This window comes from Astatotilapia calliptera, chromosome 7 (assembly GCF_964374335.1).
Source record: "Astatotilapia calliptera chromosome 7, fAstCal68.1, whole genome shotgun sequence".
NCBI classification, from domain to species: domain Eukaryota; kingdom Metazoa; phylum Chordata; class Actinopteri; order Cichliformes; family Cichlidae; genus Astatotilapia; species Astatotilapia calliptera.
The window spans coordinates 43,628,366-43,646,338 of NC_137428.1; the positions used below are offsets into that span (position 1 = coordinate 43,628,366).

Consider the following 17,973-nt stretch of genomic DNA (forward strand, 5'->3'; position numbering starts at 1 on the left):
TCTGGGCTAACACTGGTGCTGAAATGCAGGAAGAGGCTGTCTTCGTGCTATGTGCACCTCTTGTTTAGCCTAGAAGCTAGAAACTACATACAAAGATACACTAGCTTTACATTATGTATGAAAATCAGATTTCTTTCCTCTTAAACTGAATGATCTTCCACAGTATTCTATGATATGCACAAGTCGTCTTCACTGGTCTGTACATATTAGTACATGACGAATCACCACCCTCATGAATCTTCTATTGATTTGTCCTTGTTAAAAGATACAATTTAAAAACACATTTAATTGAAATAACTTTATTTTGGAAAACCTCCCAAATAACTTGAGAAGACAAATACTTTACACTTTGAAATTAGAAACAGGTTTATATCCCAGACTGAATCCAATGTTCACTCTTTTATTTTATTTTTTTAAGTGTTTTTACCTTCAGGCTTTGTAAATTAATGAGTTTCTGGACATTAGACCTTTAGAACTGGAACAATCTTTCCCCAACAAAGACATAATTTTTCAGTTTAAGATCAGAGTCCATGCCTGTGTTGGGACTTCTACAATACAAAACACATATCACCAGAATTCCCATTCTGAAATTCTATACACATTCCAGGCCAAGGCTTTTGGAATCTGCTTATGAAAACAATCACAGCAGACAGCTTCAAGTTTCATTAAATTCTTCCCTTTACATTTCAGTTAACATCCTTGGGTTTGTACAAACACGCCAGTATGATAAAAATGACCAACTTAAAGTAGAGGTAATGTGTCTTCCCACAAACTCTCCCAGTGGACTCTCAGGAGTTTATTTCTGTCTGGAGGTTATAATCACCAGGGTAAGGATCCACTTTCCTGAGCTTCCTCAGTACCACTCAGGTAACAGCTTGCATTCTGGACAAAGCATCCACACCATCCAGACTCTGAACGGTAGCCGATAAACATGAGGTCCCAAAAACCTTTGATCCACTTACAGTCGAACTTGTACTGTTTTGCAGCAACATTAAAATCCTTCTAGTTCTGAAAACCATTTAAAATCCTTGCATCCTGTTTCTTCACAAGCATTAATAAGAGTAATTTATATTTCATACGTATTTGCTGAAGTCCTTTTTTTACATTCAAACTGGAGCAAGAAGGAATAGTTTCCATTTTGATGAGACCCCAACCGTCCTGTGGTTGAATTCACTGTTGATGATCACAGCAGGCATGAATAATTGCCTTTCATCACTACAGGCGTGGCCAGTACTGTGACATGTCTGTTTCATTTCCTGGAACTTGAACTGGAACTGAGACACCAGGGGAAATCAAACCTGGTAAAAGAGAGAACAAAAGCTTTCAGTGGTGAGCCATTAAAAGCGCCACATGTCGTATAACAGGTGTGTTAGAATGACTGCAAAGGGGCAGGTGCAAATATGTTTAACACAAAGTCATGACCAGGTGAAAGTCTTTCTGTTCTATACTGATGAGAATCTACACTGTGTGTCTACACAGACATTTGGTGCTGATGTTCTTGAACACGGAGGTCAAAGAAAGCCTGTCTGAGGTCCTAATGTTGTTAGTTAGTGTGAATTTATAGAAAGAAAACACTGAACCTCGTTTCAGCATTCGGAGTAAGTCAGGACAGTAAATATATGAATTTATCTTATATGCTTATGTATAAGAAAAACTCTGAGAATGTTGGGACATATAAAATGTCAATCAGATCAATCAGTTTGTTGATGCTGCATATACCAGTAATAATCTGTCACAGCAGATAGCTGTCTCCCCGAGCCCTATTCTGCCCAGCTAGCTCTCATGCCAGTGCATTGTATAATGTTGTTTTGGCATATACCATTTGCATTCAAGGTGTCCTGTGGACCAGGGATATATTGGCTATAAACAGTTAGGCATGTCACATACACTTTTACTTTCACTCACTGCTTATGTTTAAGCACCAAAACTTACTTAATTGGGTTTGCACAGTAAAATAAGTTATTTAGGTTCAGGTAAAGCTCATTGTGAAGAGTGTAAGTAAAGCCCTTCAGAAGTGTAACAGTACACATTTAAAAATGATGGTTAGATGCCGTGAGCATGAATGATTTAATTCAATTTAATTTATTGAACTGAATTAAATATGAGCACACACCAACAACAAAACACCATTACTGGACACCATGATGTTGACAACAGGGTGTTCTCTCCATGCTCTTACTGTCTCTCCACTATGTCGAAGTACTTTCTCCTAAAGAACTCTTTCTAATATTGTTAGGTCGTTACTTTGCAGCATAAACATGCGATGGGTGTTGGTGTATGTTGCTGATATGTAAATAAAATGTAACTAAATTGAATGAATTTGAATTGAATTTAGATTAACTTAATTGAAATTGAAATTGAACAAAAATCAACAAAAAGCACTTTGAGCGCTCAAGTAAAGTAGAAAAGAACCGGTTCATTTATTATTTAACTACGTTGTTATGGCCAGTCAAATAATTCAAACCCAGACTGACAGACATGACAGGCACAAAATGTTTGTATGTCTGAATGTCTGAAACCTGTAAGATCAGAAGGGATGACATAAAGTGCCATAAAGGCGCAGCTTCATAACTTCCTACCTGCTGACGACGTTGCAGACGATGTCATTGATTGGTTGATGTGTGGCTGCATGTGTGGAGGAGTATATGTCTCATAACTTCTTCCATTTACAGTGGGGCTGGTGGGCAGCATGCAGGAATAAGAGGTCTGGTTGGATGTCTGAAAACATAAATTAAAACCCCTTAAAAAGCAGAGTTTCATATTCCAATGTAATCAACTTTTTCTGGTATGTGCCAGTAACCACAGATGCAACTGAGATGACACGTGAAAATACTATTTTTCTTATTTTATATAATAACTCTTTATGATGCTTTTATTGTTACCCCAACTGCAGAAACAAAAGAATTTTCCAAATATGACATAAATATTGTATTTCTTATTCTTATTTGTTGTTATTCCTAACTCTATTGGGTTTTTTTGTTGTAATGTGAGGAATTACACCAGGACTTCAGTTCATTTCCTTGACAATGTCACTTTTATATCTTAACGCTGGTCTAGGGTAATGAGACACTGATCCTACAGGTTACTGCAGAATGGTTGCCTGGTTTGCTCTGAGCAGATGGAAATGGTGTTTACATAGTGCTTTGTTATCTTACTGACCACTCAAAGTGCTTTAGATTTGACCATTGAGCACTTTATTCTATGCGCTTGTTGCACTCTAGCTGCCTTACATGCATAGCGAGCACAAGACACATGTCTTCAGACGGAGGGACTATTCAGTTAAATCCAGAGGAAACCAAAGCAGGCACAGGAAAAACAACCACCACAGAGAAACCCTTTAGCCTACATTATAAATTATAACCCGATAACACAATTGCAACATTGTGCACTTTACTTTCCTAGCTCGGCAATCTAAATTTGTTTTCAATCAGTCATTCTACTTTATAAAGTTACTTTTGAAGGAAGAAGAAGGTGTACTTTATTGATCCCCGTAGGGAAATTCCTCTCTGCATTTAACCCATTCACTCAGTGAAGCAGTGGGCAGCCATTGGGCGCCCGGGGAGCAGTGTGTAGGGTATGGTACCTTGCTCAGGGGTACCTCAGGGTAGCTGTTCAGGGGAATTGAACCCCTGACCTTCCGATCATGGGGCCACCACTCTACCTACTGAGCTATCCCTGCCTTTTGCCAGCAAGAAATCCGGCAAAGACCACAACCTTCAAACGCTGCAAGATGTACAAAGCATCCCGCCAGAGGGTGAAGGTGCAGCATTTTCACAGCTCTATTGTGGTGGACAGAAACTGAGCCTAAATGTGAAGCTTTCCATTTACTGGTCGATCTGTGTTCCTAACATCTGTCAGTCAAGCAAGGCAAGCAGTGTGTGCCCAATAAGACAATGTAAAAGCAGACATGAAGTAAAACCTACCAAAACAAGAAGAAACTTTTAGTCACTTCTTGTGTACATTCACTATGGAAGCCTTGGTAGTAAAGCTTCAAAAATGAAGAGTGGACTATCAACTGATGTTGGGTAAGGTTTGACAAAACATGCAAAAGTGACAGGCTCCAATACATATTTGTGAATTAGCACATTGATGGGACAAACTAATCTACCATGCTAAGTGCTTTTAAATCTCCCTGAAGATATTGACAGGTAACCATGCCACATATGGTTAATTCAACTGTAATCTTTTGGTTATTATCTTAATAGGGTTTAATATCTGTTTTTGAATAAAGGTGTAGACCTGTTTTCTGAGCTCATTAAAATTATTTAAAGAAGACAGACTAAAAAGATACTTTTATAGAATAGTGTAGTGAGGGTTTTTTCCTATGATGGTTTTAGTATTTAGTATTTTAGTATTTATTTATTTATTGTCATTGTCAAGAACAATGAAATTGCGTTTGGGGCTTCCATACAACCCAAAAAAAAGAAGAAAATAATAAATACCCCTTAAAACCCAAGTGTACATATTTAACCCAGTGTGACTCCAATGCAATAAGACAATCCTTAGCAATAATGTTCGTAGAAATTCAGACAAAGACCTGAGAAACATGACAAAATACAACAATGCAACCCATTCAATATTATTGTACTGTGAGATATGATATCAGATATGATAGTTATCTATTTAAGAAAGAGGGGGGGGGGGGGGGAGCAGGAGGGGGAAGAGAATAAAGATATGATGCACCAATGCAGACCAGTTCATTGCTATTAAGAAGTTGGATATGGTTATTGTCCGTGAGAGGGGGGCAGAGAGTTCAGGAGCCTCACAGCCTGTGGATACAGGCTGTTGGCCAGTCTGGATGTTCTGGCCTGTATAGACCTGTACCTTCTCCCTGAGGGCAGCAGATGGAAAAGGTGGCGCGCAGGGTGATGTTGGTCCCGCAGGATACTGTGCACCCTCCTCAGACAGCGAGTGGGGAAGATATTACTGATCTCTGGCAGACTTGTTCCAATAATTCTGCCAGCTTCTTTGGTCTGTCTTGCTGGTGTGTATGCATGATGCATATGACTGAGATCTGCTCTATGCTATTGGGTTGGCAAAAAAGAGCCCTAGGTTTTCCAGCGCCTTTATGCAAACTGTTGACTATTTGTATATTGTTCTATCCTGTAATTTAATCTTACTTGCATAGGCAGGCTGGCAGCCATACTGAAGCTGGGCATTGCTGGGAGGCTATAGCTGTTGGACAGAACTGGATCTGACCTTCCCAGCATGGATCCTGATGAAAAGGACACTAGATAGACAAAAATGGAAATATGGATAGAGCAACAATGTGAAATTTTAACAATACTGGAGGACATCACAAGCAAACCATTTATGCAATCAACAATCACTGTCCAAAGTATCCAAGTATCCAAGCATAGTGGGGCTGGACAGCACATACCCAATATGATGGGAAAAGTAACTGCATAATAAATGTAACTGGACTGCTAGTGTCTGACATTACAGGCCCAGATGAGTTTCCTTTAAACAATATTAAAAAATACCAGTGTGAGAGAGAAAATATACATTTCATCTAAAATATGTTCACAATATAATTCATTGACAAACTACTATTGTTCTTCTCTGCTCCCTTGTTGTATGTCTTATAGTACTACCAACTGCTCATGAGTGGAATATCCTGAAATCACTGGTGGCACTGTGTATATGATCATGTGCATGTATCTACAAACAAAAGAAAAAAAAATAGAAACAAATTCATAAAAGACATCCACACATGAAAAAGGCCCAGATGGACTTTGTGTGAAGTATTTCTTGAGTATCTTTGTCAGTACCTGGTGTAGTAGGCTGTGGTAGAGGCTGGTAAACACTGGTGTTAAAGCTGCTACTGATTGGAATATGGTTTGAAGGGTTGGACACCTGACGACGTTGATTTCTCAGCTTTTCCTCTCTTCTCCATTTTGCTCGTCTGTTGGAAAACCAAACCTGCATGTAGCATGAGATATAAGAAAAATAAATCACTGATCATAAAAAAGACAAAAGATTGTAATCACAACATTTCAGTAGGGTTTAAAGGTTATCCTTTAATTTCTTTTTTGTTAGTCATTTCTTGTTTCCATAAGTATACTTTTGCAAGTGTGCTTATGGGAACATCAAAGAAAGAAAGTCTGTTTCTATTTAAACTTTTGGGAAGACTGCTTCAAATGATCTTCAAAAATTCTCCAGCATGATACAGAATCTATTTAGTATTTAGTTGTTTGAAAACCTTTCCATCTGCAGATGATTTTCCTTACTGCTGAATCCTTTATTTTAAGTGATTGAGAGATTTGCTTCTTTTAACTGAATTCCTTTGAGTCTTCTTTCAATCTTATGGGCTGACACTATACACAGACAAGATGCTCCACTTCTAATCTTGAAGCCCTGATTCAAATTATATAAGACGTGTATATATGTCAGTATAATGATTTAACCCATTTATTTAAATGTCATTTGTAAATACTCGTTTGTTTCAAGAAGGTCAAATGCTCACACGGTAAAAAAGGCAAACATTTCCATGTGACATAATTTTTCATCTTACTGTACACACGTTCTTTGTAAACCTAAAAAAAAACCCCTAAACATCAAGCATACCTGTATTCTTGCCTCTGGAAGGTCTATTTTGTTGGCGAGGCGTTCTCGGGCAAACACATCTGGATAGTGTGTCCTTTCAAATTCTAGAACAAAATAATTTACACATTATGTTGAATGATTGTACTATTCAGAGGTGTGGACTCGAGTCACATGACTTGGACTCGAGTCAGACTCGAGTCATTAATTTTATGACTTTAGACTTGACTTGAAAAAATGTTGTAAGACTTGTGACTTGACTTGGACTTTTACACCAATGACCTGGGACTTGAATTGGACTTGAACCGGTTTACTTAAAAAGACTTGATATTTTACCCCAAATATAAAATTTAACATGCATATTATATAGAGATTGAAAATGTGACGTCATTCAGGGGTAGAACCGCAAAGGATTCTGGGAACTCGTGGCAAGCGGTACTAGCGCACGCAGGCTTTCAATTGAAATCAGTTACACAGCGATAAAAAGAAACACAAAAATGTCAAGAAGCCGTTGTATTATTAACTGCAATAGCCGGTCACATGACAGCCACGGGAAGCCGACGGGTAAAGAGATCAGTTGTTATCGGATTACGACGTTTAAGAGAAATTGTTCGAGCCATGTTTCCGAAGTAACAAAGAGGCGACGGATGGCCTGGATTGCAGCCATTCAAAGACCAAATATAACGTCCCAGAACACTCCAGCTCACAGGTTAGTCTGCTCCAAGCATTTACACGAAGGTCAGTCTGCTGTTGTAGTTAATACGTCATTTTCATAACATAATTGGTGATATAGGTTACAAGCAAGTCTGGCGCTGAACAGAAATGGTCGCGCTATGCTCCTTTGTTTATTGTGCATAAATAGTGAATTGTCCTGACACAATATTGCGTTTCGCTTCTGTTATTATGGTACATTGACAAAAACATACTTTTATTCACAGGGTAAAACAGTTGTTTTGTATCACTAATTGCCCAGTACGATTACAGCATACAGTATTATTGTCACTGCTACATTTCTGTGATGCTACCAGAAATTATTTCCACTGCTAATTAATTACCGTTGAGCTCAAAGGTCCTATTAATAAACGGTTAACGAATGTGTATTTATGACGACGATTTGTGAGACTGGTAAACTTATGATATGTACGATGGTCTTTCGTTCTACACGGTGCATTTCAAGGTCCTGCACCCATCCGTCGGTAAACTGTACCTGGGCTTGTTGCAGTGACCTGAAGTTACTAAACTTCATGAGTGTATGCACTCACTCCAAGAACCGTATAATTATAAATATGCATATAAATATGCTACGATGAGATAGCTGACTTCATCTAACTAGCAAATGTTTTCCAGGCTACGTTGGTGATGCAGTTTTTTTTTAATGTGTATGATATTTTTGTCATGCGATTTTAAAGCTGGTCCTACAACCGCATCCAAGAATAACATGCAGCGTATCTCAGAACTGTCGGTGAAAATTATTCTTGGAGCTAGGTTTAATTGAGCTGCATTTTAAAGAGGTGCAATTTCACAATTTGTGTATATTTTCTAAGTTCACTATTTTGTCATGTGTTGAGAAAAACACAGGTTTAAAAATTACATGGTCTAATATTTACATTTAGCATATAACTGCAACATGCTTTTCTCTCTTTCTTTTTTTTTAAAGACTCAAAAGGACTTGAAATTCAAAGTTTCAGACTTGTGACTTTACTTGGACTTTTACACCAGTGACTTGAGACTCGACTCTGACTTGCCTGACATTACTTGAGACTTGACTTGAGACTTGAGGATAAAGACTTGAGACTTACTTGAGACTTGCAAAACAATGACTTGGTCCCACCTCTGGTACTATTACACATTAATTACACAATACAGTATCTGTTTTGGGAGGGCCCCTGCTTCAAATGGACTGAAAACATTTGAAAAAGCTATTGCACAGCCCTTTTTAAAATCTTATTGACCCCTTAAAGCACCTTTGCACTACATTTACTACTACTTTGCAAATCAGTAGATGTGAGGTGAGTGGGAGTAGTTAATAACACAGGTCCAGCTCATTTGTGATCTGACAAGCAAAACAAAAAAAAAAAAACAGTTTAAGCACAGGTTTAACACTTTACAAATGTTGCTCTTTGGAAACCTCATGGCAACACAGACCAAAGAGCAGCAGCAAGAAAAATAATATGTTCTGATACAAGGGTGAAGGCTTCAGACGGACACTGAGAACGACTGTTCTCTGAACTGTGACAGGTCAACCACAGATGTGCCTCTTTGTTGGAAACCATTCTGCCATAACAACACAACTGTAGACCTTTGTGAAAAAATACACATTTAGCCCAATTTACAGATTTGATTTAAATAAGATTATTGCAGCTGTGCTATGTTCATAAATGCACACATACCCGTCTGTTGCTCTCTCATTAAGTCTAATATTTCAGCAGAAATTACCTCCTGAAAGATATTTTCCCCAAATCTACAGGGAGTGCAGAATTATTAGGCAAGTTGTATTTTTGAGGAATAATTTTATTATTGAACAACAACCATGTTCTCAATGAACCCAAAAAAACTCATTAATATCAAAGCTGAATGTTTTTGGAAGTAGTTTTTAGTTTGTTTTTAGTTTTAGCTATTTTAGGGGGATATCTGTGTGTGCAGGTGACTATTACTGTGCATAATTATTAGGCAACTTAAAAAACAAATATATACCCATTTCAATTATTTATTTTTACCAGTGAAACCAATATAACATCTCCACATTCACAAATATACATTTCTGACATTCAAAAACAAAACAAAAACAAATCAGCGACCAATATAGCCACCTGTCTTTGCAAGGACACTCAAAAGCCTGCCATCCATGGATTCTGTCAGTGTTTTGATCTGTTCACCATCAACATTGCGTGCAGCAGCAACCACAGCCTCCCAGACACTGTTCAGAGAGGTGTACTGTTTTCCCTCCTTGTAAATCTCACATTTGATGATGGACCACAGGTTCTCAATGGGGTTCAGATCAGGTGAACAAGGAGGCCATGTCATTAGTTTTTCTTCTTTTATACCCTTTCTTGTCAGCCACGCTGTGGAGTACTTGGACGCGTGTGATGGAGCATTGTCCTGCATGAAAATCAAGTTTTTCTTGAAGGATGCAGACTTCTTCCTGTACCACTGCTTGAAGAAGGTGTCTTCCAGAAACTGGCAGTAGGACTGGGAGTTGAGCTTGACTCCATCCTCAACCCGAAAAGGCCCCACAAGCTCATCTTTGATGATACCAGCCCAAACCAGTACTCCACCTCCACCTTGCTGGCGTCTGAGTCGGACTGGAGCTCTCTGCCCTTTACCAATCCAGCCACGGGCCCATCCATCTGGCCCATCAAGACTCACTCTCATTTCATCAGTCCATAAAACCTTAGAAAAACCAGTCTTGAGATATTTCTTGGCCCAGTCTTGACGTTTCAGCTTGTGTGTCTTGTTCAGTGGTGGTCGTCTTTCAGCCTTTCTTACCTTGGCCATGTCTCTGAGTATTGCACACCTTGTGCTTTTGGGCACTCCAGTGATGTTGCAGCTCTGAAATATGGCCAAACTGGTGGCAAGTGGCATCTTGGCAGCTGCACGCTTGACTTTTCTCAGTTCATGGGCAGTTATTTTGCACCTTGGTTTTTCCACACGCTTCTTGCGACCCTGTTGACTATTTTGAATGAAACGCTTGATTGTTCGATGATCACGCTTCAGAAGCTTTGCAATTTTGAGACTGCTGCATCCCTCTGCAAGATATCTCACTATTTTTGACTTTTCTGAGCCTGTCAAGTCCTTCTTTTGACCCATTTTGCCAAAGGAAAGGACGTTGCCTAATAATTATGCACACCTGATATAGGGTGTTGATGTCATTAGACCACACCCCTTCTCATTACAGAGATGCACATCAGCTAATATGCTTAATTGGTAGTAGGCTTTCGAGCCTATACAGCTTGGAGTAAGACAACATGCATGAAGAGGATGATGTGGACAAAATACTCATTTGCCTAATAATTCTGCACTCCCTGTATACAACTATCTGAAATGCTTTTCAGCAACAGTTATATAGTATTTTCAGTATATCAGTATTTTCAATAGTATTTTTGCAGACATACATGTTATAAAAAGAAAATCACTCCTCTTCACCACAGGAAATTCCTGATTGGATAAATCCAAAACTTCCTGAGCTGTCATCAGTTCAATCCACTTCAATGTTATTTATATTTATACAGCTCCAAATCACAATAACTGTTGCTACGAAGTGCTTTTCATTGTGAGGTATAGGCCCGACAATGTTAGAGAGAAATCCCAACAATCACACAACCCCGCATTAGCAAGCACATGTCAACATGGACTGGTTCTTATAAAGAGCTTTTCTACTCTACCTGACCACTCAAAGCCTTTTATACAACATGCCTCATTTACCCATTCACATGCATACACCTTTTTTTCTGTGCTTATGTGCTTTCTAACATTCACACATGTTCATATTTTGATGGATGCATCGGAGAGCAACTTGGGGTTTATATCTTGCTCACTGATATTTGGCTTGCAGACTGGAGCAGCCAGGGAGCAAACCACAAAACTTTCGATTAGTAGGTAACCTGCTCTACCCCGTGAACTACAGCCCAGTGATAAGGATCCAGCCCTAACTATATACTTTATCAAAAAGGAAAGTTTAAAACCTAATCTTAAAAGTAGAGAATGTGCCTCTCTTCAATATCCAAACTGTGAGCAGATTCTCCAAAAGAAGGGGTCTGACAGATGAAGGCTCTGCCTCCGATTCTACTGTTAAACACTCTGGAAACCACAACTAAAGATGCAATCAGAGAGTGAAAAGCTCTATTAGGACAGTATTATGTTATGGGGGTTCAGATATGATGATGGATTTTAATCTCAATTCTGGATTTAACAACCAGCCAACAACGAGAAGCTGATATGAAAGAAAAATACTTCCTCTTTCTTGTTCCTGTTATAATTTTTGCTGCAGCATTCTGGATCAAATGAAGGCTTTCTAGGAAATTTAGGGAACAACGTGATAATAATGAATCACTGGTTTTTGAACTAAGTTTAAGCATCACTCTGAGATAGAATGGTTCTAATTTTAGAGATATTGCCCAAATACAGGTTTTATCCACACCACAGTTTTATCTGAATTTAGAAGCAGGAAGTTAGAGGTCATCATAACCCTTATGTCTTTAAGACATTCCTGCAGTTTAACGAATTAGTATCTGTCATCTGGCTTAATTGATAGATAAAGGTAGGTGTCATCTGCATAGCAGTGAAAATGTATCAGAATCAGAATGAGCATACTTTATTAATCCCTAAGGAAATTATGTATGCTATGCCTTTTAAGGATAATCCCTGAGGGAAGCATTTATAATGTAAACAAAATTGGTCTATTACAGAACCCAGTGGACCTCCATAATTAATCTTGGTATTTGAATCTAATTCAATTCACTTTTAGTTATAAAGAGCCCAATCACAACAACAGTCAAGGCATAAAGAGGTTATTGTACTCAGCCCTGAAAATCTTAGAAATATGGTGTCTAACCAGATTCTTACGCTGGACGGCATTACCTTGGCCTCCAGTAACACTGTGAGGAACCGTGGAGTCTTTTTTGACCAGAATAGGTCCTTCAACGCACATATTAAACAAATATGTAAAACTGCTTTTTTCCATTTGCACAACATCTCTAAAATTAGAAACATCCTGTCTCAGAGCGATGCTGAAAAACTAGTTCATGCATTTATTACTTCCAGGCTGGACTCCTGTAATTCATTATTATCAGGATGTCCTAAAAACTCCCTGAAAAGCCTTCAGTTGATCCAAAATGCTGCAGCAAGAGTACTGACAGGAAAGAGACAGCAGATTTCTCCTGTATTGGTTTCTCTTCATTGGCTTCCTGTTAAATCAAGAATTGAATTCAAAATCCTGCTTCTCACATACAAGGTCTTAAATAATCAGGCCCCATCTTATCTTAATGAACTTATATTAACATATCACCCCGTTAGAGCACTCCGCTCTCAGACTGCAGGCTTACTTGTTGTTCCTTTAAAAGTAGAATGGGAGGCAGAGCCTACAGATTTCAGGCCCCTCTTCTGTGGAACCAGCTTCCAGTTTGGATTCAGGAGACAGACACTATCTCTACTTTTAAGATTAGGCTTAAAACTTTCCTTTTTTCTAAAGCATATAGTTAGAGCAATAGGTGTATGCTGGTGGGGGACTCCCATAAATCATTCAGTTCTTCTTCTTTAGTCAGCTTTCTCACTCACTATGTCTTAACAGACCTCTCTGCATTGAATCATATTTGCCATTAATCTCTGCTTGTGTTCCACAGCGTGTCTTTTGTTCTGTTTTCCTCCCCTCAGCCTAACCTGTTACGGCAGATGCCCGCCCCTTCGTGTTGGTGAGCCTGTTTCTTCCTGTTAAAAGGGAGTTTTTCCTTCCTACTGTCGGGGAAGTCCCACTGCGCTTGCTCGTATGGGCTCATATGAATGTTCAGTTTTTCTCTGTATGTATTATTGTAGGGTCTACCTTACAATATAATGCGCCTTGAGGTGACTGTTGTTGTGATTTAACACTATATAAAGAATTGAATTGAACTGAAGAAGACTCTCCATTTACATGATCAAACTGGAGTCTAGTTGATAGATATGATTCAAAAGTCAGGCTTATAAAATAATTAAAAGGAAAAAAAGGGAAAATCAGGATACTTGGAGAGGGTCTTTATCTAAGCGCTTAAATGCAGACTGCAGCCTTCTTTCTTTTCTTTTGTTTGTGTTGTTTATGGTATCAGCAGAAAAGTGTTCATTATCCATTTTCATGCAAAGATGGATAAAAAAATATTAAACTAGTTTGTAATGCATGCATTACAAAAAATGTAACTAATGGAATTCATTTTAACACATTTCACAAAGGACAGAGTTTCCAGGAAGAGTTCCAGTTTTGGCAAAATCAGCAGGCACATATAGGAGGTTGTATTGTGTAGCTTTATGATGTTATGGTGAATGCCAGAAATTACCTTTTTCTAGTGCTTCTATTTGGTCCTGTGTAAAAGATGTTCTATTTCTCTGGAGCTTCCTCTTCAGCTGTAGTCTCATCTGAGTCTCTTCTGAGTCCTCACCATTGGTACAAACTGATACTGCGTTCTCCCCTCCCTCTGCCTGTGGACACTCTGCACCAAAGAAGAAAACAAGAAAACACACACCAAATGTCATGACATTACTCCAGTGTTTCATTTTTTTTATTTTTTTTTAAAAATCTTACTATGTTATGTTGTCAGACTTTGGAATTTCAGCACATAAAGGTCTTGTATCTGATTACCAGATGATATTGCATCTTGGTACTATACTGTATTCAGAAGAAATTTATGTTACTATTAACTAATTTGAACCAGATTTAAGAAGCCAGTAGAAGACATCAATACTGTGTTGCTCCAACCAAACCTTGTATGTAGGGATGTCTTTATTGTAGAAAGGTCCTTATCCATGCACTATGTCCTTACCATGAATTTTAGAGTAGAGCCCCCAAAACTGAAGTGAACTTGTGGAGTGCTGCAGGAAGTGGGAGACTCCATTTAAGTTGGTATCATGTACTGGGGTATGTCTTAGATACACACTTGTGTCAATAACATGAAATGTATTAATTTTTTCATGTAACTAGCTGATAACCTGATATTTCTGACATCTCTAAATTAAACCAATTGAGTTTAAAAGCACATCAGGTAGGAGATCTACAATTTGGTCTTTGAGCATACAGGAGCTCCAGCTCCCTGTGGAATGCATGTTATTTGTGGTGCTAGCCTAATTATTCATTATCCCCAACAGACAAGCGCTGCACAACAGAATGAAGCTATTGCTCAGTGTCATAGTCAGTCAGGCAGAAAGAGATGGAAATGAGAGCAGACTCCCCCATTCCCTCTGGCACACATACACACACAGGCACAAACATGCTGTAGATGGATAGGAAGGCAGCAGCCGTGGTAGTATAGCATGACTTTGTTTCACTGTTGTACTCCCAGGGTGCTGCAGGAGGGGCAGCAGCATATGAGCCTACTCCATACAACAAATGGGGCCCTCATCCACACAAATTGAAGGAAAAGAAAAGCAAGTTGCAGATATCGACGCTATAAAGTGTAAACATTTTTGCATGTGGACAATCTATTTAAACACACTGCCATTGAACAAAACACTGGGGGAAATAACTTTTTTGTAATTTGATAAAATGTTCAAATCTTGTCACGTTGCCACCACCACTAAATGTAATAACACAAGGAAAAGCATGACCTATAGGGCACCTAATGTGAAGTAGGGCAGACTCTTTACTTTGAAAGCAAACAGTTGCAAAATTATACAAAATTTCAAAATTACGTCTAAAACATATTTTGTAATAGTTGTTTGGCTTGTCCTGTTATGAAAACAATTATGAAAAACAAATGTAATTAGCACATCATTTCTTACAGTGGTTTGCTGCTGTTGGATGTCACTCATATTGTACTCGTACAAAACACTTTCTAGCAGCAAATGCTGGTTTATAAATCCAGTGACACAGCCCATTTAAAATGACCAACTAACCTACTAAGCATATTATCTGAACTGTTGTAAAGCAGTATAGCACAGCACTGTGGCAGCACATTGGGTCAAAGTTGATAACTTCTTTGTGTGTTTGGATAAAACATAAAATGGGGAACTGCATGAATTTACAATGAAGTAAAATGCCCAGAAAGCATTTCAGCACTTTTAGTGTAGTTTAAATAGTGACATTGAAATAACACAAAAAAGGAAACCCGTATTAGAGTAAATACACCAGTTAATAAATCGGGGCGATATGCTGTCATTGGATGAGAAATGATTTCTTCGGTGAGCGTTTTGAATGAAATTTGTTGACGTTAAGGAATCTGTGTCTAGATAGATGGATAGAATATTATGTAGAAAGTGTGCACCATTAATTCAATTCATTCATTCATTTATTCAAACCACACTCCGTACGTATGTGTGCGTGAGCTGTAGCACAGCCAATCTAATTAACCAGATTTTTTTTTAAGAAGAAAAAAAAAACGCTCAAAAATGCTGCAAGGAGTTATTTTTTTCAGGTACATAAACTATGAAGTAGTCAACAAACAAACGAAATGCAATATGCAAAACATCCAAGAAGAGAATCACAGACAGAGATGGAACAACTTCCAACTTTGTCCAACAGTTGAAGTTCCATAAAGAAAGGTAGGTGGTGCTTCTCTTTTGCTACGATGAGATAGCTGACTTCATCTAACTTTGTGATGTCAACTAACTTTAATGTGATATTTTTGTCATGCTATTTTAAAGCCGGTCCTACGAGCGCATCCAAGAATAACATGCAGCTTATCTCAGAACTGTCGTTGAAAATTATTCTTGGAGCTAGGTTTAATTGAGCTGCATTTTATAGAGGTGCAATTTCACAATTTGTGTATATTTTCTAAGTTTACTATTTCGTCATGTGTTGAGAAAAACACAGATTTTAAAACGACATGGTCTAATATTTACATTTAGCATATAACTGCAACATGCTTTCCCCCCCTTTTTTTTTAAAGACTCGAAAGGACTGGAAATTCAAAGTTTCAGACTTGTGACTTAACTCGGACTTTTACACAAGTGACTTGAGACTTGAGTTGAGGATAAAGACTTGAGACTTACTTGAGACTTGCAAAACAATGACTTGGTCCCACCTCTGGTTAGAACTATTACTATAAAAACTACTGTAATCTCAAAAAATAATAACATACATTTCATTGTGTTTGAGACTCTACATGTTGCTTATTCATATGAGCAGATGGTTTGAGATATATCTTCATTCTGTAATGCCAAAGATGTTGATCTGTTTCATGAAGCCGTCTACTCTCTTTGCAAAATGTTTTGCAGTTTCTTGGAGAACTGAGAGAGCAAACAAACAGCCCTGTAATTTGTAAAATGGTGTCTTTTACCTGCTTTATATGAAGATATTACATTGAAAATGTGTGAAGAGAAGAAGAGACAATATTGAATGCAAGATAACAGCTATAAGCTAAATGACTGACAGCATGAATGGATGGTGGAAATGTGAAGTATGAAAACAGTAAGAAAATAATTCACAGCACATGAGTTAGAACAATTCATTTCAAATTGAAGCCCTCATAACCTTTGGAGCATACTGCTAATCACAATTGAGTTTGCTCAGTTGTGATTGCATAATGTAGGTGTGGAACCTTGGTTATTGATATTTCAATATTACTCGCGCTTTTGGGAACTGTTGATTTTGTTGTCCTTCTACTATTAGTATACATTTCCAGGTCACTTTATTGCTTCATTGCTGTTCTGAGTTTTCCGAAACCTCTACTTTATTAGGATGTCCCACACAACCATCTGTAGACAGCAGACAACAGTTCATGGAGTGAAAATGCTTATTGATGCCAGAGGTCAACAGAGAATGGCCAGACAAACAGTAACTCAGATAACCAGTCCTTTTAACCAATATATGCAGTAGCGCATCTCCTAACTCACAACTTGAAACTCACAGCTTGAATCAAATGGGCTAAAGCAGCAGAAGACCGCACTGGTCACATGTCAGATATGGCTACAATTCACATGAGCCCACCAAAATTTAACACCAATTCAAAACATTTGGTTTTTGTAAAATTTGAAATCGTCTCTTCTGTGAACGAATTAGTGAAGAAGAATCGCAGTGTTACTTTGAGTTAATGTCTCACCAGTGGCAGAGAGTGCTGTCCCAGGATACCATCCTGAGCGTCCTCCCCAGCTGCTTTGTGCATTGAGCATCTTGAGTTTGTCAAACATCCCTTCAGCTCCCACTGTGCCCATTGGTTGCTTGTCACTAGCCAAATTCCTAAGCACTCGATTTATTGATGAAACCTGGTGACAAACACAACAACATAATTACATAAGACACACTTTAGTTGTATATTGTTGTCATTGGTGGGTTGAGGATGTAGCACTTGTGCAGGGCCAGAAGTAATGATTCCTCCTTGCTTGATAATAAAGAAGTGTTTGTGTAATTAAAATCTCCTCTCTCTGTGGTTATTGAGGTACGCTGCTAGACTGCAAACAGTAGGAGAAATGTTGGAATCACAGCTAGTGCAGCAAGCAGCTGATATGGCACAGATGCTGGCAGAGGAGTTGGCTGTGCACTTCCTACTTGCTTCAGGGCGGCTGTGACTCAGGAGGTAACGTGAGATCAGTCTGCTATTCAGAAGGCGGGTGGTTTGATCCAACCTGCAGTTCAAAAACATCCTTGTGAAAGATACTGAACCCTGATCTTGTCCAAGATGCATCCATCTAAGTTTGAGTGTATGATCATTAAAAGTACTTAGGATTAGAAAAAAGCACTGTATGAATGTATGTGTAAATGAGGCTTGTCATAAGAAAAGCACTTTGAGTGCTCAAATTGTATGGAAATTGGGT

At 38.4% G+C, this 17,973-nt stretch overlaps 1 protein-coding gene across 2 annotated transcripts in view; it reads right to left on the bottom strand.

Moving 5' to 3' along the window:
• Positions 1 to 283: 283 nt before the first annotated feature.
• LOC113026255 (paired box protein Pax-6-like) overlaps positions 284 to 17,973 on the bottom strand; it is a 30,232-nt gene continuing 12,542 nt past the window's right edge. The window contains exons 5-12 of one of the 2 annotated variants that reach the window (XR_013910536.1): positions 17,262 to 17,424; positions 13,566 to 13,718; positions 6,568 to 6,650; positions 5,772 to 5,922; positions 5,121 to 5,230; positions 4,825 to 5,024; positions 2,580 to 2,718; positions 1,159 to 1,298 (exon numbers count right to left, since the gene is read on the bottom strand). Coding sequence is in view for 1 of the 2 variants with exons in the window: in XM_026174811.2 (XP_026030596.1) it covers positions 1,216 to 1,298; positions 2,580 to 2,718; positions 5,121 to 5,230; positions 5,772 to 5,922; positions 6,568 to 6,650; positions 13,566 to 13,718; positions 17,262 to 17,424 (882 nt within the window). In the remaining variant the exon portion in view is untranslated. Of the gene's footprint in view, positions 1,299 to 2,579; positions 2,719 to 4,824; positions 5,025 to 5,120; positions 5,231 to 5,771; positions 5,923 to 6,567; positions 6,651 to 13,565; positions 13,719 to 17,261; positions 17,425 to 17,973 lie in introns of both variants that reach the window. The other variant, XM_026174811.2, reaches the window with a different exon arrangement.